This window comes from Equus asinus, chromosome 4, assembly GCF_041296235.1.
Source record: "Equus asinus isolate D_3611 breed Donkey chromosome 4, EquAss-T2T_v2, whole genome shotgun sequence".
Classification (NCBI taxonomy): Eukaryota; Metazoa; Chordata; class Mammalia; order Perissodactyla; family Equidae; genus Equus; species Equus asinus.
In genome coordinates this window covers 71,406,611-71,433,739 of record NC_091793.1, presented here as the reverse complement: position 1 = coordinate 71,433,739, position 27,129 = coordinate 71,406,611, and the positions used below count along the sequence as shown (strand labels likewise).

The window sequence follows — 27,129 nt, the reverse complement described above, 5'->3', positions numbered from 1 at the left end:
CGTTCACATTTACCGCGGGCCTCGCAAGACCCCGACCTTTCACAAATATTATCTCATTTAGTAACGGTGGCTCAGAGACATTAAACAAGCAGCCCAAGGTCACACAGAGGGTGGTGAGGCCGCCGAGCCCGGGCGCGTGCCTCCTCCCTCTAGACCCTACGCCGCCTGCAGACGCTCGGAGGACTAGGCAAGCTGGGGCTGGAACCTCCCCCGCGGGCCCGTCTGCCCGCGCCGTCCCGGCCCTCGGGGAATCTGCGCCCCAGGCGAAGTCCTCTGAAGTTTGGGAGCGAGGGCGTGACCCCGGGCCCCGAAGCCAGACCGCTCAGCGCTCCCCTCGTGGCAGATCCTCCTCTCTCGGACCTTGGGGATCGCGCCCCCTTCGGACCGGCTCCTCCTGTCCCCTCCCCGGGGGCTCCTCCAGGCCGCCCCGGTTGACTCAGCGTAAACCTAGCCGCCGAGGGCGGCGGGGCCGGACGCGCCCGGCCGGCGTTAATTGCTCCGTCGTGAACGCCCCCCGCCCCCGTGCCCGCCCCCAGCCGCCCCGCTCCGCCCCCGGGGACAGGTCCGGGTCCCGGGCGGGCGGCTGCAGCCGAGCGGCGGAGGCGGCGAGGCGGGAGCGCGCGGCCGGGCCCCAGCGCAGCATGACTGCCATCGCCGTGCAGGTACCCCAAGCGCCGGGGGGCGCGGAGCGGGCCGGGGTCTGCCCCCCGGGGGGCAGCAGGGGCGGTGCACCGAAAACCTGTGCCCGCCGCGGCCCGGGGTTAGGAGTTCCCCGCCGGGCCCGCCCCCTGTGGCAAGCCTCCAGGTTCAGAGGAGGGTGGGCGGGAAGCAACAGGGGGGCGCCCGCCCCCCAACGCTGCTCCAGCGGCGCCGTCTCCTTTCGGCCTCTGCTCGCGGCCCTGCAACCGCCCAAGGCTCCTAAACTTCTTGGGGGCGATGTTGCTTCTTCTCTTTGGGGTCACCAGTGTCCATCGGCTAGGTTCCCCAGAAGGGGCCCTCCTTTTTAAAAACGAGGCGCATCTAGGGTGGAGGATGGACTGAGTCCACTTGGAGAGTGAGGCTTGCCTTATGTAACATGAAGACGCATCTCTGGGGAAGCCAGAACTTTCTTGGGCGGGGGCTAGAAAGACCATCTCTTCTCCCCAAAACTGTGTTTGGGGGCTCGGGTGGGGGATGGCCTCACTGGGGCGCGCGGACACCTCAGAGAAAAGACTGTCGTGAGGGCAGGGGCCCGCATCCCCGAAGATGGGTTTTCTCCCTAGAGTGGTGGAAGATGTTTGTGTTGGCCGAGGACCTGCCGGTTCCTACCCGCTCCACGCGGTCGTGCTGCCCTGCAAGGGAAGTCGGGCGGAGGCGGGACCGCTACCCTCCGGGCGAGCTTCCCTTACGCGGAAGCATCGCAGGGCTCGCCTCCTCCAGTCTCCGACTGCGCTGGCCGAAGGGTCAGAGGCGCGTTGACTTCGCACGCGAGGGCTCAGATCCCCACTACACTGACTCCCGTCGATACTGCTCCGCCCATTTTGTAGATGAGGTAACTGAGGCTTGGAGGTGAGGTCACCTGTCCAGCATAGCGACATAGCGTGGCGACAGAATCGGCCCGCTTAGCGACAGAATCGAGATTCAAAATCAGGTCTTGTTGGCTCCAAATCCCACTCGCCCTTTCTGCCTTTCCCTAACGGGAGAAACCCAAACCCACGAGAGAAACCCGAACCCACAGGCCACCCCCAAACCCCTTTTAGCCGGGACACAGCTGCTTTGGGGCGGGGGAGGGAGGAACGGGATGCAGCTAGTTCCTCCTCTTTGTTCTGGGGCATAATCTTGAGTCAGGACCAGGCAGCCTCCTGGGACAGGCCCTGGGAAGAAGGGACAGGCAGTGAGGTGGGTGGGACCAGGCGTGGTCTCACCCCTCCAGGAGCTGACGGTCCAGTTGGGGAGAGAGACTTGTAAACAAGGATTTAGAGGAGGTATGAGAAGCGGGGGGCTAAACTAAGAGGTGCAAAAACTGCGGGAGGGATTAACTGGGGAGGGGGCCCTGCATGCTGCGCTCCGAGGGGAGGGGCAAGGGGACTTCAGCAAGGTGTGGGGGCCGAGTCTAGCGGAGGAGGGAGGCGGCGGTGGGAGGCGGCGTGGGGGAGATTCAGTGAAGCCCTGTGAGGTGGGCGCTGTGCCTGCTTAACGATACACCCTCCCCTTTGGGAGCACTTAACCACGTGCCGGGGCCTCTGTTAAGCACTTGGAGTGATAACTCATTTCAGCCCCACAGGAGGTAGGCACTGTTCTGTTTGTAGTTGAGGAAATGGAAAGAGAGGGAGAGGATAAATAACTTGCCAGAGGTCAAGCACAGCTAAAAGCAGGCTGGCTGGCTGGCTCCTGTGTTTGCATGACCCATGTGCCCAGGTCACATTCAGGGTTACAGGCTGTCACATTCAGGGTTATAGATGAAAAAAGGGGGAACACTTGCGTTTTTTTAGCAAGGAAAGTCAAGACTCAGAGATGAAATTGACTTGCCCAAGGTTACACAGCTGGGGACCGGAAAATCAGAGGCAGACTAGACTGCCCCCTCTCCTCTTGTCCATCAACCCTCCACTAACCATGGAGCTGCCTGGCAGCCCTCCAAGGAGATTTCAGGCCCGGGATCACTGAAAGCTAGCTGATGTCGATGCAGGCTGGTTAGGAAAGAAGACTCAAATATGCATTATTATTGTTACTAATATTATTAATAGCTCCCGGGAATTGGGAGCTGCTCATGTGCCAAGCACGTTTATATACGGATCTCATTTAATCCTTGGGAGTTTTCTTGGTGTCAGAGAGTTTAAATGAAGCCCTGGTTTGCGGTGGGAGAGGGAACAAAGAACCCACATCGGCTGTCTTCACTTTCTGCTCCTAGTGTGATGTCTCCGGGCCTGGAGATTAAAGTCCAGTTGTGCCCAGCAGCACGGGTGGGGCCGAGGGAGGGACAGGACGTGCCTGTTCTCCAGACAGCATGATGTCTAGGGTCAAAAGGGTTCTGGGGATTGTGCTCTTGTGACTTGCTCTCTGCACCTGGGGCTTTCCCATCCTAGGACCTCGTCCATCTCTAAGGGCTTTGTGACCTCGCCAGGTGCCTCCATGGCTACTGCTTTCCTGCAGGGACCACCACCTCCATTTTGTAGATCAAAGAGCAAGGGCCAAAGAGGTTCAGGAACCACGCAAAGGCAGACACCTTGACTGGTTTGTAGACACAGCTTTCAAAGTTCCGTTGGTTTGTTCTTAGCTGTCAAGCCTTTTTTCCCCTAACAATCCAGTACAGTCTCATGGATTCCCAGTGTCTCCCCCAGGGAACAGGGACCTGTCGTGGTTGCAGTGAGGAAGGGCCCTGGAGGTGGTTTCCTTACCCCCCAGCTTCAGCACCTGGAGCCACTCTAGGAAGCACCGGGTCACAGTTGGAGAACTGCAGCCCAGACTCCTCTGCAGCACCCCAGGCTGCCTTCCTCTCGGGCTCTGCGTTGGGGACCCTGACCCCTTGGGCATCCCTCTACTCTCTAATCCTTTTCCTCACCAGTAATATTGAGCCCTCACACGAAGGCCTTGCCCTTGGAAGGCCCCGGTCAGTATTTATTGGCCGAATGCATCCCACCCCTGCACGCTGTCCCATTGCTTCGTCAGCTGTAACAGGCTTTGTTTAGCTGAGTCATCTTGGGCAAGTCACCTGACTTCTGCATAACATAGATCCCCTCTTTACATCCCCTGCCCCAAGCTTCCTGCTCTGCCAACCTCTCAGGCTTAGGAGTAAAATAGAACCCTGCTTAGCAGAAGTGCTGAAAGCTAACTGGGTCCTTATTTGTGTTCCCGGGGCTGAAATTAGCAGTGGCTCCTGCTCAGGTGGGCAGGTTAGCTGACAGCCTGATGTTTCTGCTGGGGCTCTGACCGCAGGAGTGTCCCGGGAGCGGGACTTTGCGTCCCTCACTGAGAGATGTGGCCAGACTTGCTCCTGGAAGCTTCCATTTGCATAGGGTACAAGGTGCACCCCATAGTCCCTGTTCGGTTTCCCAGCAGTGACCATCACGCATGAGCTGTCTGTTTTGCTTACCTCCCAAACTGGGATGTGACCTGGGCTGCTCCCATATGCACTGGTAAAGGGGGTGATTTATTTTTATTTTTTTCTTCTGCCTGAAGCCCCCCAGCGTATAGTTGTGTATTCTAGTTGTAGGTCCTTCTGGCTCTGCTATGTGGGATGCCGCCTCAGCGTGGCTTGATGAGCAGTGCTAGGTCCGTGCCCAGGATCCGAACTTGCAAAACCCTGGACCTCTGAAGCAGAGCTTCTGAACTTAATCACTTGGCCACGGGGCCCCATGGGTAATTTAATTTATGATCGAGCAGGAGACTCGGTTTACAGGGAGCTTCAGATAGAAGTGACAGGGGCTGCAAACTTGACCATTTATTTATCCCTCGGCCCTTGAGCACCCACTGAATGCCCCCGTCAACACTCCCGGGTCCTGGGGACACAGCAGCCTCCAAACAGGAGGCCCTGCCCTCCAGGAGAGCAGAGCCTCAGGTGAGAGAGACAAACGGACTGGGCGCCTGACAGAGAATGACAGGAGGGGACCTTGTTTGGGTTGGGTGGGGAGGAAAGACCTCTCTGAGGAGGTGACATTTCAGCTGAGACATGAAGAATGGAGAAAAGGAGGCAGCCTGGAAGGCGAAGGGGGCTGGAGAAGAGCCCTTTGGGTGGCAGGGCCACTAGATGTGAGGGAAGAAAGCTCTTGGCTTGTCCCAGGCATGGAAAGAGGGCTGCTGTGCCTGGGTGAGGTGGCCAGGGAGAGTGCCCCGGGGGTGGGGGTGGGGGTGGGGGTTGGGTTGGAGAGGAAGGGCAGGGCAGGGCATGTGGGCCACGGTGAGGAGTTTTACTCTTTGAAGTATTTCTTTTGCTTTCTGCATCATCAGCAGTTGGGAAGGGCACCTGGGTGGTGTCCCCAGGCTATGAGATAAGGGACACCTCCCTGGACACCTGGCCCAGCTTGCTGGAAGAGAAGGGGGCGGCGCCCTCTTCCACTGCTGAGACCAGCTGTGGCGGGAGACCTCAGTGTCTTCCTCGAGACTGGAGGCTGCTAGAACAGTTTGGTTGGCAAGCTCTGGGTGAGGCAGAGGCTGAGCAAGCCTGGAGGGCAAGGTGCAAACACACTTCCAGTACTGAGGGAAACGAGGCAATAACACGGAGTGCTGTACCAAATGTGAAAGTGGAGAACCCGGTGGGTGGGGACTGGGTTAAAGCTGGCCGGGTGGGGGGGTGGGGGGGAGGGAGAGAGAGGGCAACACACCTTGTATTGATATGCTCAAGTCGGTGCCTTTCACCACCCTCGCTGCCTTCCCTGCTTGTTCTGTTGGCTCAAGGTCACACCAGCCAGGCCAGACAGGTTTTCTGAATTCAGAAGAGACTAGGATTTGCCAGTCAATAGAGTTTGGAGTTTTTACTCATGATAAAGATCATTAAAGAAGGAAAGGTCAGGAAACTGGACAGTCAATGCTTATCGGTCTTGAGAGGAGGATGGGAACGGGTGGAATGGGGGAAGAGTTCCCCAAAGAAGCTGGGTCGGTGCTGGTGCTGAAAGGTAAGGAGGAGCTGGGGGGGGAAGCCATGAGGAAGGGCCGGCATGCAAGGCTTCCCGGGAGACCAGCCCAGAACACGTGGCTGTGGGATGCTGGAAGGCATGGTCAGGGCCTTCCCTGATGAAATTGGAGGGGTGTGGTGGGTTTCCCTGTGACACGCGGCCTCTGTGGTGTCTTCCAGGCCCAGAGGCTGCTGGCCCAAAGGAGGCCCCGCGGGTCCTTCTTTGAATCCTGCATCCGGACCCTCATCATCGTGTGTGCCGCCCTGGCCGTGGTCCTCTCCTCCGTGTCCATCTGTGATGGCCACTGGCTCCTGGCTGAGGACCGGCTCTTCGGGCTGTGGCACTTCTGCACCACCTCCAACCAGACTAGGCCGCGTTGCCTCAGAGACCTGAGTCAGGCCCACGTGCCCGGGCTGGCCGTGGGCATGGTCCTGGCCCGCAGTGTGGGCACCTTGGCTGTGGTGACCGCCATTTTTGGCCTAGAGTTCCTCATGGTGTCCCAGGTGTGTGAGGACCTCCGCTCACGGCGCAAGTGGGCCTTGGGCTCCTTCCTCCTTCTCGTCTCTTTCATCCTCTCCTCCGGGGGGCTCCTGAGTTTCATGATCCTCCTTCGGAACCAGGTCACACTGATCGGCTTCACCCTGATGTTCTGGTGCGAGTTCACTGCCTCCTTCCTCTTCTTCCTGAATGCCATCAGTGGCCTTCACATCAACAGCATCACTCATCCCTGGGGCCAGCCGAGGAAATTTTAGGCCCCCCTCCAAGGACACTGGGTTCTACAAGAAAGTGTGGTCAAGATGGGACTTTTCCAATATGTGACCTCTGGTGGGGCCGGGGTGGGACAGTGACCTTGAAACTGCTGCCTCTTAGCCAATAACCTTTGGATGGTTGGCCAGAAATGGCCCAGAGGCCTTTGCAGCTGGTCTGCAGGGCCAGAAGCCAAGAGGTGCCTCAGTGCCACTAGCTGCACAGGCTTAGCCAAGTTATTAGGATGTTGATTTTAGAAGAAGAAGAAACACATTTTTAAACTCTCTTCTTGAATCCTTCTTCCCGGGACGGAAATAGGTTTGGAAGCAGCTCAGGTGACTGTGCCTGGGCTGGCTGCGCAGCCAAGTGCCATTCACACCTGTTCCGTTGACGCTGCGCTGGGATGTGGGCTGGAGGGTCCCTGGGGCCTTCGGGATTGCTAAGAGTGGGTCACTCTTCCAGCTAAGAGTGTCCAGTCGGGGCCTGAGTCTTCCTCGCACCAGCTCCAAGGGCCTTTGTGCACATTTCCCTGCTCTAGCTTTGGTCATGCCAGAGAGGCAGAGTTCAGGATTCCCTCAGAATTTCTTGCACACAGTAGGATTTCAAACTATTCGACTTGATTTGACCTCTGCCCTTTGGGGGACCCCATAACCCCTGGATAACCCCAGCTTCCAGTAACTGCTGTCCCCTCTGGGGACTCTGCCTGTGGAAATCCTGCCTTAACTCTTCAAGAAGAGTTCTTGAGCAAGCCCTTCCAGGAGGACGTCTGATACACTGTCCTCCCTGAGGGGAGCGTGTGTGTCCATCTTTGGTAAGAGTCAGATGGCCTCAGGTACCATTTTTGATCCTGGGATACGTTTCAAAGAGCACGTATCTGAACCTGCTGGACTCCAGGGGGTAAAGGGGACCGGCCAGACCTTGGGTAATGATTAACAACCATCCTGGGGACGACTGCAGGTGAAGGGGACCAGGAACCAGTGGAGATTTCCAACCTTGCTGGCAGATCTGCATTTTTGTGCATCAAATTGCCCCCTTTCCAGTCCCTTTTCTGCCCAGAAAGTGGGGGTTTTGCCCTCAGGCTGTTTCATCCTCCACTGGCCCCTTCCCCCTCCGCCCCTGATGAATTCTGGCCTTCCCAGCTCATTCTGGCTGCTCCTGATTGCATGGGGTTTTGGTCTCTGCCCTGCCCTTGTCACTGCAGGTCCCCTTCCTGGACTCGGCTGGGCACCTATACCTACCTCTTGTGAGTTTTAAGAAACTTTTATTCTAAGATGCATGCAGTCCGTGGAGATCACTCAAAAAAGTTGAGGTGGACCAATCCGTTCTTTGGAGAGCAGAGCTCATCACACATACAGGCTGGGTTCTCAGCCCTGGAAGATGGCTCCCCGGCCTTTTCCCTGCAGGAGCAAGGGGTGCAAAGGGGTGACTGCCTTGTCTCTGCAGGGGGTTGGTGCAGAGGTGGGCAGCCAGGGCCCAGAGAGGGACAGCACTTGTCCAGGGTCACCCAGAGCCAGACTGGAGCTGGGCCCACCCACCGGCAGGATGCCCTTTCCTCTACGTGGGGGAGGAGTTGTCTCCACTTCTGTCCAGAATGCTTTCCCCTGAGCACTAGTAGGCTTCGTTTTGTGAAAGGGCTCAAACATGTAGTCCCATCATCTGGCAGGGAGGAGCACTGATATTCAAGGGGACTGAGATCCAGAGAGTAAAGGGTGAGACTAAAATCCCCAGTGGGGCGGGGAGACAGACCCCTATCCTTCCGTGTCCCCTGTCCTTCCCTGCCTGGAGTGGGGAAAACAGACACAGCCTTGGAGCATGGGGGTTTGAAACCAAAGGGCCTGGACTGAACTTCTGCCACTTCCTTGCTGAGTAGCTTGAGCAAGTCACAGGAAGGACCTTGGTGAACCTGTTTCTTCTGTCAAATGGGATCCTGCCCCATGGCCTGCTGTCCCTGCACCTGGGGCTGTGGATAACTACCTGTGAAAGAGCTGTGAGAACAGAGGGCTGCCTCCTTCCCCATTAGGGTTACCAACAGGGAGCTGCAGGTCCTCACTGTGACTTGATCAGATTAATTCAGCTGTTGTCTTGAAGACTCTAGCGTGAGAGGTGCTGGACAGGTGAGTTGCCGTGAGGGGTGGGGAGATCCTAGGGCCAAGGGCCTCGATTTCTCATGTTTCCTGGGCTTCTAAGCTTGTCTCTGAAAACTGGAGGGGGGCGGTGATTAGGGAAGCCCCCTCCTCCAGGAGGGGTAGGGGAGCGAGCCAGAGCATCCTCCCTCGCATCATTTCTCAAGGGCAAGAAGACTGACAAATTCAGACCAAATCTCATCCCAGCTACCATTTATTTCCCTGCCCCCTTTTGGGACCCCTGAACTGCTCTTCCCAGAAGAACACGGTAGACCCAGATCCCAGGCCCTCTTCCTGCCCCAGGGAGGCCCAAGTTCCTTCAGTTCTGAGGAATCATCACTACCACCCCCCCACCCCCACCCCAGGCCTGGAGGAAGGGTGTTATTAGTCACAGGAGTAAGCATATGCTGTCTGCTGGGAAGACAGACTGTCCTGCCAGTGTCCAGCCCTCTCGGGACCCATCTTGGCCTCTGGGTCCATGGGTGGCCCTGCTCCAGCCTCTCAGATGACGCTCGCCCTCCAGGTGCTTCGATTTGGCTCCGGGGCGCTGGTCTTGGTGCCATGGGTGAGGCCACTGGTGCCGTTGCTGAAGGAGGAGTTGAGGGCCATGGGGCGCAGTGTGAATTCACGGAGGTGCCACTGCTGCCACTTCTTCTGAACCTCCAGCTGCACCTGCCCCCAGAGACAAGCCATCAGCCAGGGAGGGAAGAATGACCCTGTGCCCTAAGGCCCACTCCCTGGGGACCTCCACATGGGCCCTGCCACCAGCCCAGCAGTCATGCCTTCCCTCTCCTGCAGGCACCCAGACAGACGAATTCCAGCCCGATGTCCTGTAGGTATGGGGGACCCCTCTCCCCTGGGCACTCTGACCCGCGATCTCAGTATATCTGTCCCAGAAAAGGGGCTTGTGGTTGTCTCACAAACTCCAGAACTCCGACGTCCAGACTGTCGTCTGGGACAACAGGACACATCCCCATGAAGCCACCCTAGCTCAGAACTTGACTTGGGGCCAGGGAGTTGCTCTTTGGAATTTTCCTTCCTGATCCCCAGCTGTAGAAGCAAAACCTTTGAGCCTAGGCTTGATGCTTGATTTTTTGAAAACATCAGAGGTTATTCCCATTCAAGTGTGGTGAACCAGATAAATGGTCAACAGTCACAGCAAGGCTGGACTTGTGTGCAATACCGTATCCCAGTAGTGTTGATTGTGCAGATTGCGTGTGCCAGGAGCCTTGCTCCTAACCCAGATGCTCTGGGCCAGGGCAGAGACCCCAAGGTAAGTGTGCAGCCCCCCAGGGAGTCAACACTCATTTGGAGGTCTCAGGATTGATTGACAGGTCATCTGAATCTCCCATTTTACAGATGGGAAGACTGAGGCCCAGAGAAGGGCGGTGACCAAGATCACACATCAAGCAAGCAGCCAGAACATCCAGGAGCTGCTCCATTTCCTGAACTTGCCTAAGGATAAGAATCACCCAGAGTGCTTGTTAAAAAAAATTCTCAGGCTCCAATCCAGACCTACAGAATCCATTTTGGCTGAATTAGAAACTGGGGGTAGGGCCCAGCAAATGTTTCAACACGGCCTCCGGGTGATTCCGTTGCTCCCATGAAGTGAGCTCAGACTCCCAGAGGACAAGCCCAGGCGTCCCCTCACACCACACCCCCCTCCCCATCACCCTTTCCAGGTAGCTCCTTCTGAACTGGAATCCAGTGGCCTGGGAGCTCCTCCAGAAATCCGGGCAACCCAGGACACTCACCTCCCCGTTGAGAAAGCAGTAGAGGACGGCCACCACCAGGCCCTGTGGAGCGAGCAGGGCGTTAGTGCAGTGCTCCGGCCACCAGTCCTTGAATCACCAGCCCCAGGCTTGCTTCCCCTCAGGAACGTCCCCAGAGCCTTCCCACACCTCTCTCACTCCAGGAGCGACTGGGTCTGCCTCTTCTGGGCCCCTCAAGTGTCCCTGGCTGTGTTGGCATCATCCAGCACAGGCAGCTCCTCTGGGGCAAGGATGGAGTCCCTTTCGTCTGTTGTCCCCAGTGTCTAGCGTGGGCCTCCCTGGCACATGTGTGGTGTCAGGAACATTGAAGTAGGCGCTGCTCACGTGGGCCCACAGGGACGCGGCAATCACCTAAATTAGTAAGGTGGGCCACTCAGGAGAAGCCGGGAGTGGCAGCACCTGAAGCACGCCCACCCCACCCCACTGGGAGGGTTTGGGAACGGCCCATGTGAAATCCTGGATCCTGTGTGGGCTCATTTTTCAAGATAAGCTGGAAATCTGGAGATGGTTAAACATGGACAACTATTCAAATTGAAAAACAGATATGTAGTCAGAAGAAACCCTGTGCGCAGGTCCTGGCCAGCCAGCGGTGCAGTGTGACCTCCCAGCTTAATGGACCCATGAGCGCATCTCCTCAGTCAGGGGCCTCAGGGCTGCCTACGCTTCATGTTCCCTGGTATGGTGGGGGTCTGCCTATCAGGACCCTCCCTCCCTGGTATCTGGAGCTTCTGTGTTCCTGATGGTGGCCCCCCCTCCTCCCGGGTCCCGGCATGGAGCTCTGCCAGGGTAGGAACTCCAGTCTGGTATGTGGCATCTGAGTGTAAGCGGCCTGCATGGAACCAGGAGCTGTGAACAGGGTCTGCAGTGTATGTGCCCTGCTCACCCCCTCAGGGACCCACCTCGGGCAGCCTGCCCTTCCTCTCTGCCCTCAGGCTTTCCTGGAGCACCCTCCCCCTCAGAGGCCTGGGTGCCACAGCTCGGAGGTTGGGTGGCCCAACCCCTCCATAGTCCCATCCAGGCCCTCCCTTAGCCACTTACTACATTGGAAAGGACCCCAAAGAGTGAAGGATCAGCTTGTCTATGGTGCTTCAAACGTACGACTGCTCAGGGGTATTGGCATTTTAACAGGACTTAGTGACAAAACTGGAAGGATTTGCTTTAGAATTTCCAGCATCAATGACTGCTGTCTAGAATGGGGGCAATGGGGGGGGGGGGCGCGGAGCAGAATACTTAAGGCAGCGATTTCCAAATTTGCTGCACATTAGAATCACCTGGGAGCTTCTGCCCAGGTTGCACTTTGTACCCCAAATCTGAATGTCAGGGTGGGAGCATCAGCAGCTTTGAAAGATCCCCACATGTGGAAGACTTTGAAATGAAACAGAGCTGGATTTGGAGCACAGCTTGGCCTGCGTAACTGTGGGATTCTGAGTTCCAGGTGCTTCACTTAATCCTTGGCAAAGCCCTGGGAGATAGGTGGGAGGATCCCCCCCCCCCCCCCCCGTACAGGGGAGGGAACAGAGTCACAGGGGTTTGGGTGGGCCTGAAGCTGTGTGTGTTTGGCTGAGAGCTGGCGGTCAGGCTGCTGGCCGAGGCTGCTGCCCAGCTCCTTGGGCCCAGGGTCGCCTAGGCCTCTCCTGTCTGGGCCTCAAGGATCCAGGGACACATTTTCACTGTTCAGGTGAGGATAGGAGTGCTGGGGAGGAAAGTTAAGATGCGCCCCAGGTATATATGGGGCAGGCCTCACACAGCCAGCAAGTTTAAGAAGTTCCACAGTTTTTATACAATCATTACAAATGAAGTCTTTGAGGGGCCGGCCCGGTGGTGCAGCGTTTAAGTTCACACGTTCTGCTTCGGCCGCCCCAGGTTCGCCGGTTCGGATCCTGGGTGTGGACCTACGCACTGCTTGGCAAGCCACGCTAAGGCAGGCGTCCCACATGTAAAGTAGAGGAAGATGGGCATAGATGTTAGCTCAGGGCCAGTCTTCCTCAGCAAAAAGAGGAGGATTGGCAGCAGATGTTAGCCCAGGGCTAATCTTCCTCAAAAAAGAAAAAAAATGAAGCCTTTGAAGAATTTTAATGACATGGAGAAATGTTCACATTGGGCATGATAGAGAATTAAACAAACCGTGCAGGATAGAAAACCACACACAACACAATCTCAATTATGTGTCCATCTGTGGACAACTATAGGTGTGTCTTCCTGGATGGAAAAGAGAATTAGAAGTAAACACACCAATGTTTTAACAGAGGTTATTTCTGGGTTATGAGATAATGGATGAATTTTTCTTTTTCTTTTAACTCTTCCTTATTTTCCAAATTTTCTACAATAAGCAAGTATTATTTCTACAAGCAGAGTTAATAAACTTTAGTTTTTAAAAATATATGACAGTGATAATAGTATTGTCATTCTCTATGTTCTTTAAGCCTTCTTTCAGAAATACATACTAAAATATTTACATTTGAAATAAAATGTCTTGGATTTGCTTAAAATGATGGGGGATGGGGTGGAGGAAGTGGATGGGGATAGAGATGAAACAGGACAGACCAGAAGTGGGCAGTGGCCACATGGGGGTTTGTTATGCTATTCTCTGCGTTTTTTGTATGTGGAAGAAATTTTCCACAATACAAAGTTTTTAAAATATATATTATATATAAGTATATAGCATAAATATGTATAATATATAATAAAATGATACATATGTTTGTATGTGAACAAAGATTCTTTGAAAAAAAAAACCTGTCAAAGAGCCTTTTCCTTCATAATCATTTCTAGGGGAACATTACGAAAGTGCTTTTGGTTTTTGCTTGACAAGTCGTTTCTCCAGAGAAGCTAAATGGCCATCGCTTGGCTAGACCACAGCCTGGCACATAAGCCCCAACTCCAGGGGACAGGAAGTTGCCATCCACACAGCGAGGTGGCCACCCACTTCTGTGAGCTGCATGGACCTGGAATCCGTCCCCTGCTAAATGGGCCACTGTGAGCCCGGCCTCCCCACACGTTACAAGAGCAGTGGCATGAAAGCTTGGCCCAGAGGAAAAGAACCAGGGCTTACACAAGAGGCTGGGTTCTCTGGGGGGAGTCTGGGCAGAAGAGAGGCTCAGCGGAGGCAGAGGAGACAGCCCTGGGGTGGGGTCTGAAGACACGGGTTAGGGCAAGACCTGACTCTGCTTAATGTGTTCCCGGTGACATGTTCTCCTAGAACCTGTGAGTGACAGGAGGACCCACCCCAGCCACGCCCACCCTGAGCAGAACTCTGAGAATGAGAGAGGCTCTGAGCCCCCTCCTGGAGGCCGAGGTCTCCCTAGTGAGGAGGACCCTGCAGGATGATCGAGGTTGTTGGGGACAGGCGGCTTCTTCAGGAAAACCCACTGGGAGAAATTTCTCTCAGGCTCCAAAGTCTATAATTGCTAGGCTTTTCCAGGAAACTAGTTTGTTTTCATCTATGGATACTGTAAATCTTGAAACAGATTGTGTTTCTATCTTTGCTTTGGCTACCGGGAAGCTCCAAACCAAATTTATGACTTGCCTCTTCCACTTTCATAGGACTTTTTTTTTCTTTTCTTTTCTTTTTTCCCCGAGGAAGATTAGCCCTGAGCTAACTACTGCTAATCCTCCTCTTATTACTGAGGAAGACTGGCCCTGAGCTAACATCTTTGCCCATCTTCCTCTACTTTATATGTGGGACGCCTACCACAGCATGGCATGCCAAGTGGTGCCATGTCCGCACCCGGGATCCCAACTGGCGAACCCCGGGCCCTGAGAAGCCGAATGTGCGCACTTAATCACTGCGCCACCAGGCCAGCCCTTCATAGGACTTTTTTTTTTTTTTTTAAAGATTTTATTGTTTCCTTTTTCTCCCCAAAGCCCCCCGGTACATAGTTGTATATTCTTCATTGTGGGTTCTTCCAGTTGTGGCATGTGGGACGCCGCCTCAGCGTGGTCTGATGAGCAGTGCCATGTCTGCGCCCAGGATTCGAACCAACGAAACACTGGGCTGCCTGCAGCAGAGCGCGCGAACTTAACCACTCGGCCACGGGGCCAGCCCCCCTTCATAGGACTTTTATCAAATTTGTTTCTGTTTATGAACAACTCAATTTAGGTTTTTTCTTTTTTCACTGATTCCTCATCTACTTTTTTTTGTCCCCCGTATGTTTTTCCTGAAAGGTACATCATATTATTTTTAGAAGGTGATAGCTGTGAGTAAATACACAAATAATGTTGTGAAGTTTGGGATTCATGTTAAGGGTCCTTCCATCCAAACATGTTTACTACTTTTTATTAACCTTACAACATCTCGTTGCATTAGTAGGTAGGTGATCTCTCCCCTTGCTTTTCTTCTTTCTTTTTTTAAGTTGTTTTTTATTTTTGGTAAGTTGTGTATGCACATGGTTTCAAAGAGTCAAATGATTCTTGTCACAAAAAACAGCAGCCTCCTGACACCCCCGCCCCCATTTCCTGTTCCTCAGAAGCAACTATTTGGAACTTTCTTAACTGATTCTAAATAATATGCTGATATTGCTATTTCTGATCTTTCAGTTTGGGGCATTTTCTATGGACTTCCCAGTATGAAGATGAGGATATTATTCTTTCAAACACCCTCCCGCCCCACCCCCACCCTCCCACAATGCTCCTCTTCTGGCGCCACTTTTTGATGGCTCAGCGATGGCTCTCAGGCTTACGTGATTCTGACTCTTTATGTGCCGTGGAGAGTTGAGCAATATCGTGTGCTCCGGTGGCTTTTCCCTTTCGTTTTCCCCAGAGTCAGTCCCTCTCTCCTTAGTTTATCCCCCACCCTCACTGGAGCAGTGGGGAACTTGGGTCTCACTCAGAGTCACACGGCACAGTGACATCCCACCCTGCTCCTCTTGAGTCTCGGCCAAATGAGGCATCTGCCTCCCCAAAACGCACTGCTGGACTCTTCCGGGATGACCCGGCTTGCTGTGTCTACGACTTGCATTTTCCTCGAAGGGAAGAGAACTCTTCTTTTCCCCTTAAAGTCACGGTCTCTGAAGCTTACCTGGAATGAGCCGAGGGCCAGTTCAAAGAACAGCTGAATCTCCATGGCGTCCTCCGGGGAGAAGGCAAAGACAACATAGTGGATTCCAAAGAGCGGGATCAGCAGGAGGGTGGACTTGGCCAGCCGCCTGGGGACACAGAGACACTGCAGTCTCCCGGGCCTCCCCTCCCCACGGGCACAGACTCCACGGACCCCACCTCGACCCCGGCTGCAGGGGGCTTGGCCACAGTGTCTCCAGACTTTTTCGGTTTTATTTGTTTTTTCAGAAAATTTCCAACTCCCACTTGCCCATCACCCAGAGGCAACACTTATCAAGCCATGGCCAATCCCAAAACTTTCCCATCATGCCTCCCTCCCTGCGGTAAAGAGAATTTGAACACGGATCCACCCAAATAACCTTACTCATGAATTACGTTGCATGTGTGACCACCGCTCTGTCAAACGTATTATTAGCAAAGCCAGCATTCTTATTGGTTTGATAATAAATATCTAGAGGGAGAAGTTCTTTTATTTCCTTCCCAGATTAGGGCTGCAAAATTTAGCACATAAAAATACAGGATGCCCAGTTCAATTTGAATTTCAGATGAACAACGGATACATTTTTTTTTGGTTTAAGTACTAACAAACTCTTCGTTGTTTATCCAAAATTCAAATTGAACTGGGCCTCCTGTATTCTATCTGGCAACTTTATCCTGGATCCCAAGCTCCACCCTACCTTGGAGCCCATGCTGTAGAGTTGTCCTGGGGAAGCTGTCACCAAGTAAGCCAGGCCACTGCCAGATTCTCGATACTCACAATGTGGCAGAGAAAGCCTCTGTCCGAGGCTGGTATGTCTTTAACATCTATTAATGGGCTGAATTGTGCCCCACCCCCCAAATCCACAAATTGAATCCCTAACCCCCAGGACCTCAGCATGTGACTGGATTTGCAGAGAGGGCCTACAAAGAGGTGAGGAAGCAAAAATGACGTCTTTAGGGTGGAGTCTTAGCTCAATCAACTGGTGTCCCTATAAGAAGAGGAGACCTCAAGGAGGCACCCACAGAGAAAAGGCCATGTGGGGACACAGTGAGAAGGCGACCACCTGCAAGCCAGGGAGAGAGGCCTCAGGAGAGACCAAACCTGCCAACACCTTGATCTTGGACCTCCAGCCTCCAGAGCTGTGAGAAACGAGTTTCTGTTGTTGAAGCAATTGGTCTGTGGTATTTTGTTAGGGCGGCCCTAGGAAACTAATACAGCGTCTCTCTTTCACATCTTAAAGGTTTTAAGGTATTTTTGGATCACATGTCTCCTTGAAAATCTGATGAAAGCTATAGTCCTTTTCTCCTGAAAAATACACGTACCTATACAAATTTGTTTGAATCTGGGTCGCTGAAGCCCGTCTGCAGACTCTAGGCTCGCCCCAAGGTAGGGTCTCTGCTTCCTGGGATCCTGCAGCAGATTTCTTCTCTCTCCTCCCCAGCACAGTGTCAAAGGCTTCACAGTGAGACCCATTCACCCATCTCCGCCAATTTGCATTGTAAACCCCTTGGGATAAAACTTAGCACGAGTTGGGTAAACAGCAGGTGCTCAGTGAGTGCTTGCTGACTGACTGACTGAACGTGCCTAGGCCTTAGGTCTCCACTTACTTGTAATGGTTCACTTCATTTCCTCTTGTTTCTTGGGTTCTAAGTTTTCTCATCAGGATTCTTAGGATGTTTATAAAAAGGATGAAATTAATCTGTAAAACACAAGGCAGAGGTGGGGCTAAAGGTGATTTGCTTTCCCGGCCACCTCTCCTGGCCCTGGCCCTGGCCCTGAGGGAGAAGGCAGTGCAGACCACACCCAGGATGGCACATCACTGCTCCCCACTACAGACCCCCCAACAGGCCTGGTGAAAACAAACTGCCCAGAGGCAATGGTGGACACAGCACCCACTCCCAGCCCCGGGCTGCAGAGCTCTAAGGTTTGCTCATTTGCAGCAGATTATCAACACTTGGGATGCACTGCAATCCCCTAGGGCTGTTGTCCAAATGCAGGGCTGCAGGGGGCCTGAGAGTCTGCATTTCTAACAAGCTTCAGGGAATGCCAAAGCTGCTCCTTGGTCTACATTCTGAGTAGCCACACCTTACAGCAGAGCTTCTCCAAGTTTAGGGTGCATATCGCCCAGCTCCCTTCCACCACCCCAGAAATTACAGGTCAGAAAATCTGGGGTGGGGCCTCAGAATTTGCATTTTTAACAAGCTCCCGGGTGATGCTGAAGCTGCTGCTCTGGGGATCACATTTTGAGAACCACTGCTTCAGAGCCTTATAGAGTCACTTTGCAGCCCAATCACCAGCTCCAGGAAGCCATCCTTGATTACCTCCCTTTCCTGATTCATTGTAGTTAGGGCTGATGTGACTGTGTAATAGTACTTGAAATACTTGAAAGAAGCCAAATGTATGCATCTGTCAAACTTGTGTGTATGTCCATTTATCTGCCAATTCGATCAAAGCTTTCTAAAGGACAGGAATGAGTCTCTATTTTTTTTCGGTGTTCCCTCTCCCAACTCCAGTCCTCAGTGCTGGGACATTATGAAGTTGCCCACATGGTGGCATCTCTCCTCCCCTCTCACCCACCAGCCCCGGCACCATTAATAGAAGCAGGGCTCACTGGAATTGCCCGGCAGCCTGGGGCCTGGGGACACTTGCCAAAAGACAGGATTAGTGGCCTGTCTAGGAATCCTAGCCCAGTGCTGCTCCTTTTTTCTTTTTCTTTGAGGAAGACTAGCCCTGAGCTAACATCTGCTGCCAATCCTCCTCTTTTTGCTGAGGAAGACTGGCCCTGAGCTAACATCAGTGCCCATCTTCCTCTAGTTTATATGTGGGACGCCTACTACAGCATGGCGTGCCAAGCGGTGCCATGACCGCACCCAGGATCCCAATCAGCGGAACCTGGGCCGCTGAAGCGGAACATGCGCACTTAACCACTGCACCACCGGGCCAGCTGCCCAGCGCTCCTTCTTTAGGACACTGCTTCTCAGCTCATTATCCGTTCTGCTTGCTCTGAGCTGGCTGTGCATGGTGTAAAATAATAAACGCTATTTTATTTTATTTTATTTTTTGTCTTAAAAGTTGTATTTTAGGGGCTGGCCCAGTGGCACAGGGGTTAAGTGCACATGTTCCGCTTCGGCAGCCCGGGTTCCGCCGATTGGGATCCCGGGTGCGGACATGGCACCGCTTGGCAAGCCATGCTGTGGTAGGCATCCCACATATAAAGTAGAGGAAGATGGGCATGGATGTTAGCTCAGGGCCAGTCTTCCTCAGCAAAAAGAGGAGGATTGGCAGCAGATGTTAGCTCAGGGCTAATCTTCCTCAAAAAAAAAAAAAAAGAAAAAGAGTTGTATTTAATTTAGCAGGAAGCACTCAAAGGCAAAAAGAAAAATCTTTAAGATACCAAGAATGAGTCTTAAATATTGGAACTCTCAGCCCTGTGTCAGGCTGGTGGGGAGAGGTCTCGCATCAGGAGTGCCCACCGAATGTCCCTCAATCACTGGATAGACCCCAGCCCGTGAAACCAGCCTGGACGCTGGGGCTGGGCGTCCCTGAGCCGGGGCTCTCCCAGGCTGAGTGGTCAGAGTTCCAGAACAACAGCGAGATATCTGGCCGAGCTGAACGAGGAACCGTCCTCCTGTGGGAGTATGTGCAGCCATAGCGAATCGGTCGAATGGTTCCCAGTGACATGGGAAAGCTCACATCTATTGCTAAGTGAAAACAAACAAGCAAACTAGGATACAAAACTATATTAAGCATTTTGAAAAAGAAAAGCACGTGAGGGGCTGGCCCCCTGGCCAAATGGTTAAGTCTGCGCGCTCCGCTTCGGCGGCCCAGGGTTTCACCGATTCGGATCCTGGGCGCGGACATGTCACCACTCGCTCATCAGACCACGCTGAGGCGGCGTTCCACGTGCCACAACCAGAGGGACCTACAGCTAGAATATACAACTATGTACTGGGGGGCTTTGTGGAGGAGAAGAAGAAGAAGAAGAAAGAAGATAGATTGGCAACAGATGTTAGCTCAGGTGCCAATCTTAAAAAAAAAATCATGTGAGCTCAAAAACAGGAAGGAAAAGCACGTTGACAATGTGTATCCAGGTGTGAAAGCTATGGATGATTTTATTCCCTTTTACTTTATTTTTTAACTTTTTTTTAAAGATTGGCACCTGAGCTAACGTCTGTTGCCAATCTTCTTTTCTCTTCTTCTTCTCCCCAAAGCTCCCCACTACATAGTTGTATATTCTAGTCGTAGGTCCCTCTGGTTGTGCTACTTGGGACGCCTTCTCAGCATGGCCCTGACAAGCGGTGCCATGTCCCTGCCCAGGATCCCAACCGGCAAAACGCTGGGCCACCAGCGCGAAGAGCGCGAACTTAACCACTCGGCCCGGTCAGGCCCCAATTTTACTCCCTTTAAAAAATTTCATTTTGTATTTACCAATTATTTTTTACATGAATTCCATTATTTGGGGGAAACAAAAAGGACATGGGATAGCCTCCCAACCAGCCCCAAGAAGTCACCCAGTCAGCGGAAGAGGGGGCTGCTGCCCTGTCCCACGGCCTGTCTCTGCTCCAGCAAGCCCTGGAAGGGCACTTTCAGTCACCAGGTCTTGCAGTCCTGGGTCCCTCTGAGCCCTGTGCACAGCTGAGGGCTGATTCTGCCCACGAGATGACCCCAGTGTGTCCCCGATGTGTCTTCCTTCCTCTGTCCCCCCTCTTTTTTTTTTTTTTGGGTGAGGAAGAGTGCCCCTGAGCTAACACCTGTTGCCAATCTTCCTCTTTTTTTTTTCTCCCCAAAGCTCCAGTACATAGTTGCATATCGTAGTTGTAGGTCATTCCAGTTCCTTTATGTGGACGCTGCCTCAGCAGGGCTTGATGAGCCATATGTAGGTCCGCACCCAGGATTCAAACAGGTGAACCCCGGGCTGCTGAAGTGGGGCAGATGAACTTAACCACTCGGCCACAGGCTGGCCCCTGTCCCCCTCATTCTTATCCACACCTACAGGCTCAGCCGCGGGGCTCCCAAGCCTGAGTGCAGAGCAGAAGCACGGGGGAATTTTTGTCTAAGAGGCGTGCCCAGGCCCCTCCCCAGAACTGTGAGAGCCTGAATCTCTGGCTATCGGTATTGTTAGAAAGCCCCCAGCTATTCTAAAGGGCAGCCAGGGCTGAGATCCTCTGAGCAGCCTGTCTAGGAGAGTCACTCCCGCATGTCTTCCCTAGGGTCCAGGGACCAGCCCTCCAGGCCTGCCCGCCTCGCATCACCACAAAGGCCCAAGATCACAGCCTCGCTCAGCTTTCCCCAGCTGCACCACCCCACCGCCCCCATGACCTCCTCCTGTGATCCCAGCTCAGTGATCCTTCGCAGTTTAACAAGAGGACGCCTAGAAAAATGATCAAAACCCAAAGATCTGAACCAATAAAGGCAGAATTTCAGGCCAACACAGAGCCAGCCAGGTCAGGGCCAGGGGTGGGGCTCACCACATTTCAGCTGCCACTCATGGACAAGAGGGAGTTATGTAAGCTCTTGCCTCAGGCCTGCTCCTAGCCTACTCCCATCCTTTGTCCTTCAGGGGGTGGAGCTTCAGGCCCCTCATGCCTGCGCCACCAACCTTAGGAAGCTCTGTGGTTTATCCCTGCCCACACCTGGAGGGAGGAACGCTTGCCCTGTCTCCTGGGCCTCTGTCCCTACAGGCCAGTCACTGTTTCGGTCTCTCCCACTGGAGCCCAGCTCACCAGGATGGAGAGGATCACAGGCCCTCGAATGACCCACCAGATGGACGCATTGGCGTTGATGTCCCAGCACCTATGGAAGGACAGCCAGACATCGTTAGCAGTGGGCAGCTGGGCTGACCACGAGTTGCCCTTCATATGAAGGACACACTCTTGTGGTCCTGAACCTTGTGCTGTGTGCTCAGCACCATTGGAATGGACCCCTTCCTGCTGCCCAGGGGCACTGCTGGGGCTGAGGGAGCAGCCCCTGTCTCCACGTGTGCCCAGGGAGCGTCTTGGGGAACAGCCACGTGTGGAACCTGAGAGCCAGAAGACCCCAGATCCCAGAGCTAACCCAGCAGCAAACTCAACAGCCGACAGCAGCCAGGCAGGCGACATCAGTGAGTGATGTGGCTGGGTGACTGACATGGGACCTCAGGACCCTGAGGATGCCAGGCGTGGGGGGTACTTGGCAAACCAGAGAGCCTGTGCCTGGTCTAAGGCAGCTGCAACTCTGCTCCAGCTGATTTTTGCCACAAAGGAAAATGGGAAATGTTGGTAGAACTTTCCATATTTTCTAGAGAAGCTGAAAATCCAGATTTTAAGAAAAACAGTGAATTCACCCGATTAAAAAATTATTTTGAAACAATGATTTTGTGTTGAACTTGGACTGCAAGACACTTGCAAGCCTCACCCGACCTAGTCCACTTCCCGGGCTGGGCGTGTCATCACGCGGATGAGAAGCTGCCTCCTGCTCAGCCTGCCGTGCTGCCTCCCTCGGCCCTGGCTTCTTTCAAGCTGTCTCTCCCTGTGCCTGCTCCCAGGAGGCCCCCCTGGGCTTACCTCCGTCCGTCCTCAGCGCATCTTTAGAGAACATGACTAGACCTCTCTGTCCCATCAGGAGATGTTGAGAGCGTGGCTACTGCTCCCCTGCGCCCAGCTCTGCGGGCCCCTTAGACACCCAGGGGTGGGGACAGTGGAGGAGGGAGATCTCAGGAGGAAGGAGAAGCTGGCTTGGCCCTTGGAGCTTCCTCACTGAGCAGCACCTGCCTGGAGCCTGGCAAGCTCGTCTGGCACCTGACCTACCCACAGAACTGACAGGGCAGGTGGGGGGAGGGGGGGGGAGGGAGGCCCCGGAGGGCGCAGGCCTCAGCCCTTCTGCAAACTCACACCTGGGGCGAGCTAGGCATTCAGCAGCCTGGCGCTCCAGAGAACTTGCCTGGGGCCCCCCGTCTGAGAAACAGGCCTCTCCTAGATAGCACCAAAGAAATGTCCATCCTGTTTGAGGAAGTGGATAATATAAAATATACTATACGCATTACCTCTCCTTCAAACAGCTTACCCAACATCTTCCAGAAAGTGCCTGGTGACAGCCCACGAAGCAACAAAAACGGCTGGGGAACCTGAGGATTAAAAACAAAGGGAGGGGCAGAGGAGAGAGGACTCAATTTTCCTCCTCCATATGAGGAACAGGACAGTTAGCCCAGCCCAGGGAGTGAGCCGGTACCATGGAAACACCCTTGTGAATCTCGTGTAAATGTGTAGCCTCGTGTCTCAAGGGTGCCAGGGATGTCCTGGGAACTGAGGCAGGATCAGTCGGATCCTGAAGGCCCCTAGGGGTTAGGGATCTCCCCGGAGCCTTGGCCAGACTCCAGAGGACCTTTGCAGATAAGAGAGGGGACGAAGTGATGGTCTACACTTGTGCCATCCAGGACAGTAGCCACTGGCCACCTGTGGCTATTGAGTACTTGGTATGTGGCTGGTCCCAATGGAGATGTGCTGTAAGTGCAAAAGAGATACCAGATTTTGAAGATTTAGTATGAATAAAAGAAGGTAAAATATGTTATTAAACAATTCTATATTAATTATATGTTGAGACAATATTTTGATTATATTGGACTTAAGAAAAAATTGTATTGAAATTAATTTCACCTGTTTCTTTTTTCTGGGTTTACTGTGGCTACTAGAACATTTGAAGTTACATAGGTGGCTCAGATCCTATTTCTAATAGACATGCTTGTCTGTAGGCTGAGTCATGAGAGCCGCGCCCCCAGGCTGCTGGCTTTTCAGATCTGGAGCAGCCAGCTCTCTCCTCTTGCTCCAGCCCTCCACCCCACACCCCAGGCTGCAAATTAAAGGATTCTTCTCGGAGGAACCAAACAGCGCCAGACAAAGGGCCCACAGATAGGGACGCTGGGGACTCCCCCACACAGAGGCCACTTCCAGCCCGTCTCCCTTGAGAGGCACGCCCCACCCCCACACACAGGGCCTCCCGTCGGCTCTGAAGTGACTCATTCTTAAATATGAGCAGTCAAGGTCCACATCTGAGGAAAGCTGATTACATAAAAAACAAAGACCAAAACAATCTGAGAAAAGGAACTCAGAGGAAACAGACCATCCAGGCCGCAGCGGAAACTTGAACAAAACAACTCTAAGGAGTATTATGAGAGAGATAAGAGAAGAGATTATATCTGCCAGACACAAACAGGATGCTGGAAACAGGAGCATTCAGACAACAAGGAAGAGGGCTGAGAAATTGAATATACGATAATCAGATAAAAAAATTCCATAGATGGGCTGGAAGATAAAGACCAGGAAGAGAGAAAGGCCAGACAGCAGAACACAAAGAGTGGAATGAAAAATAGCAGGAAAATAATGAGAAAATTAGAGGTCAATTCCAGGACATGCACCATCTGATTAAAAGTTTCAGAAAGAGAAGATAAAAGCCAGAAGGAAAGAAATGATCAGATAGATAATGTAAGAACACGTCCGGGAAATGAAGGATGTGAGTTTCCAGATGAAAGGGCCACCAGATGCCGGTAAAAAGGATGAAAACAGACTTGCATGGGGGCACATCCCTGTGACGTTTCAAAACACAGGCACAGAGAGATCCTGCAGCTTATATAGAGAGACAAGTAAAAAGGCGGGGGAAACAGAATGACATGGCACATCCCATAACACCAGATACCAAAACAGAAGGCCTTCAAAGTTCTGGGGGAAAATTATTTTTTTCAACCTAATTTCCATGCCCAGCCACACTACAAGTTAGGTGTGAAAGTTGAACAAAGATATTTTCAGACATGCAATGCAAAAAAAGGTACCTTCTGTGCACTCTTTGTTAAACAGATACTGGAGGGTGTGCCCTAGCACAACTAGAGAGTAAACCAAAGAAAGAGAGACAAGAAATAAAGCAACAGCTTTATGTGGAGGAAAACGAAGGAAATTCTCAGCATGAGGGTTACGGGAGTTGAGCAAGTCTGGAGAACAACCAGCCCACATAGAGGAGTGCAGAAGATTCCAGAAAGAACATTAGTGGCTATATTAGGTTGAATACTATCCCCCCAAAATTTATATCAACCCAGAACCTTAGAATGTGACCTTATTGGAAATAGGATCTTTGCAGATATAATTAGTTAAGATGAGGTCATACTTGTGAGGATGCCTGTCATATTGGGACCGTAATCCAATATGATGGACATCCTTTTTTTTTTTTTTTTTGCAGAGGAAAATTTGCTCTAACATCCATTGCCAGTCTTCCTCTTTTTGTATGTGAGCTGCTGCTACAGCATGGCCACTGATAGACGAGTGGTGCAGATCTGTGACCAGGAACCAAACACAGGTCACTGAAGAGTGCCAAACTTAACCACTAGGCCACCTGGGCTGGCCCAGACTGGCATCCTTATAAGAAAGCCATGAGAGACACAGAGAGAGAGAAAGAGAGGAGACACAGAGGGAAGAAGGTCGTGCAAAGAGGGAGGCAGAAATTGGAGTGATGCAGCTACAAGCCAAAGACACCAAGGGTTGCCAGGAACCACCAGGAGCTAAAAGAGAGGCACGGCACAGGTTGTTTCTCAGAGCCCCCAGAAGGAACCAACGCTGCCAAAATCTTGATTTTCACCTCCTGGCCTCCAGAACCGTAAGATAATAAATTTCTGTCGCGTTAAGCCCCCAAGTTTGTGGCAATTTGTTATGGCGGCCCTGGGACACTAATACAGCAGGAAAAACCAAACAACTAGGAACTAACAGATGATTTGGAAAATAGCATTCGGAGATTTTCCAGTTCTGTTGGAGAATTTGGGAGAACTAATGACAGCAATATAAACAACTAAGAAAAGGAGCCGGCTTAGTGGCGGAGCAGTTAAGTTCGCACGTTCCGCTTCAGCGGCCTGGGGTTCGCCGGTTCGGATCCTGGGTGCACACATGGCAGCGCTTGGCAGGCCATGCTGTGGTAGGCGTCCCACATATAAACCAGAGGAAGATGGGCACGGATGTTAGCTCATGGCCAGTCTTCCTCAGCAAAAAGAGGAGGATTGGCAGCAGATGTTAGCTCAGGACTAATCTTCCTCAAAAAAAAATTTAAAAAAAGAAAAAGAAAAAACCCCAGCAAATAAGTAAAAATGACTCCATGAAAAATAAAAAATAAAATATTGGAAATCTAATCATTGTACATCACTTGGCTCAGCAGTAAACAATATTTACATAGACATGATGAGGTATACATTGAATATGATTTCTTTCTTTTTTTTGGTGAGGAAGATTGGCCCTGGGCTAACATCTGTGCCAATCTTCCTCTATTTTGTATGCAGGATGCCACCACAGCACAGCTTGATGAGCCGTGCATAGGTCTGCACCCGGGATCCAAACCTGTGAACCTCAGGCTGCCAAAGTAGAGTGTGCGAACTAAACCACTATACCACTGGGCTGGCCTCTACATTGAATATGATTTAACCCAAAACTCTGAAAAACTCTAATGGAGGAGGGAGGTGGTGGATGAAAAATTGTACACCCTTATCTTCCATCAGAAAGAGTAAACAACGCCTACGAGGGACAGATCAAGAAATAGTAGGCTATTGTTTAGAAACATGAGAGTACAGATTAGGGGGGTCAGCTGAACAGGTGAAGGGCGTTAACTCTGGGGAGCAGAAGCAGGGGCCGCAGACTGGTTGCTTTTCATTATAAGCCTTGTAGTCCTATTTAATTCTTTAAACCAAGTAGTATATGACTTTAACAAAAATAGTAAGTTTTAAAAAAAATCCCTGCCTCAATTTTGGGTGCTTTGGGCAAAGAACAAGGATATTGAGGGCCGCCTGTTCACTGTCTTCTGTCTTTAATGCAGAGTTGGTGTGAAAGTGGGAAAACGGGTAATAGCTTTAGTCAGAGTTGTTGCGTATTGGTTTGATATGATTTCAAACCCACTTGTTCATGACAAGAGCGAAGTTGTTTGGATCTAAGCAGGATGTGGTCATCAACGCCTGTTCTTGTCCGTAAGCATTCAGTAGCTGGCTGCTGCAGGGCGCCGCTGGGGGCTGGTAGGTAAGAATGGGGGAGGAGCAGCTATGGCTAGGGGACAATTAGACTTTAAATACCAGAGTTTGTGAGCACTCACCGAGAGTGTTCAGTGGGCAAGGCTCCCCTCTGCTGATCTAAATGGCTCTCTGAAGACCTTGGGACATTAGCTCCTGCCTGGGCAAGGTGACTCTTTGCCACAGTGGTGAAAACCATGCAGCTGCCCATGAAGGAGACAGTCTTGCCCACCAACACCAGCGCCTTCATTGCCTAGCAACGTGCTCTTGCAAAACGGACTCTTGCTTTACGCGGACGCAGCTCTTGGTTGGCTGAGCCGACTCTTCTGAGAACCAACTTGTAGAAAGGTACACCCCACCTAAATTTAGACTTTATTTCTGCCATCTCCCTTTCGCCTGGAACAATAGTGTGATTGACCCATCATTGGTTTGGAGTATGTCATTTCTTTATTGGTTTATCATCCTGTATACTATTGGCTTGTGGAGGACAGGCACACCTCAGAGAGATTACGGGTTCGGTTCCAGACCACAATAAAGTGAATATCACAATAAAATGAGTCACACAAATTTTTTGGTTTCCATGCATATAAAAGTTATGTTTATACTATACTGTGGTCTGTTAAGTGTGGAATAGTATTACGTCCAAAAAATAGTGTACATACATTCATACCATAATTAAAAAATGCTTTATTGCTAAAAAAATGCTAGCCGTCCTCTGACCTTCAGTGAGTCGTAATCTTTTTGCTGGAGGAGGGTCTTCCCTCAATGTTGATGGCAGCTGACTGGTCAGGGTGGTGGCTGCCGAAGGCTGGGGTGGCTGTGACAATTTCTTAAGACAACAATGAAGTTTGCCACATCGATT

General features: G+C 52.3%; 2 protein-coding genes and 1 long non-coding RNA gene across 13 annotated transcripts in view; 2 read left to right on the top strand and 1 right to left on the bottom strand.

The window, feature by feature from the left end:
• The first annotated feature begins 238 nt into the window (after nucleotides 1–238).
• TMEM37 (transmembrane protein 37) lies at nucleotides 239–6,621 on the top strand. 2 transcript variants are annotated; one of them, XM_014840046.3, is made up of 2 exons: nucleotides 239–662; nucleotides 5,768–6,621. In XM_014840046.3, the coding sequence occupies exons 1-2, from the start codon at nucleotides 642–644 to the stop codon at nucleotides 6,338–6,340; spliced, it is 594 nt and encodes a 197-aa protein (XP_014695532.1). In that variant the 5' UTR covers nucleotides 239–641; the 3' UTR covers nucleotides 6,341–6,621. The 2 variants fall into 2 exon arrangements, with proteins under 2 accessions (XP_014695532.1, XP_070363622.1); XM_070507521.1 differs by lacking the exon at nucleotides 239–662 and adding an exon at nucleotides 945–1,531.
• Nucleotides 6,622–7,244: 623 nt separating this feature from the next.
• On the top strand, nucleotides 7,245–12,699 carry LOC139045096 (uncharacterized). Its single transcript, XR_011502768.1, has 2 exons — nucleotides 7,245–8,449; nucleotides 9,818–12,699. It is a non-coding gene; the product is annotated as an uncharacterized lncRNA (long non-coding RNA).
• SCTR (secretin receptor) overlaps nucleotides 8,656–27,129 on the bottom strand; it is a 75,898-nt gene continuing 57,424 nt past the window's right edge. For 4 of the 10 annotated variants that reach the window (XM_070507517.1, XM_070507518.1, XM_044769096.2 and 1 more), the window contains exons 8-13: nucleotides 22,307–22,367; nucleotides 20,989–21,058; nucleotides 16,873–16,964; nucleotides 15,248–15,374; nucleotides 10,213–10,254; nucleotides 8,656–9,130 (exon numbers count right to left, since the gene is read on the bottom strand). In XM_070507517.1, coding sequence (XP_070363618.1) covers nucleotides 8,960–9,130; nucleotides 10,213–10,254; nucleotides 15,248–15,374; nucleotides 16,873–16,964; nucleotides 20,989–21,058; nucleotides 22,307–22,367 — 563 coding nt within the window. In that variant the 3' untranslated portion in view covers nucleotides 8,656–8,959. Of the gene's footprint in view, nucleotides 9,131–9,996; nucleotides 10,255–14,045; nucleotides 14,229–15,247; nucleotides 15,375–16,872; nucleotides 16,965–20,988; nucleotides 21,059–22,306; nucleotides 22,368–27,129 lie in introns of those variants that run through there. The other 6 variants (XM_044769095.2, XM_070507515.1, XM_070507513.1 and 3 more) reach the window with 3 other exon arrangements.

What these genes read in the sequence shown, in the direction of transcription:
- TMEM37 (XM_070507521.1), top strand. Translation starts at nt 1,076, where the DNA reads ATGAAGACGCATCTCTGGGGAAGCCAGAACTTTCTTGGGCGGGGGCTA. An exon ending in CCGCCCATTTTGTAGATGAG is followed by an intron (nt 1,532 to 5,767) that starts GTAACTGAGGCT and finishes GGTGTCTTCCAG; the next exon opens with GCCCAGAGGCTGCTGGCCCA.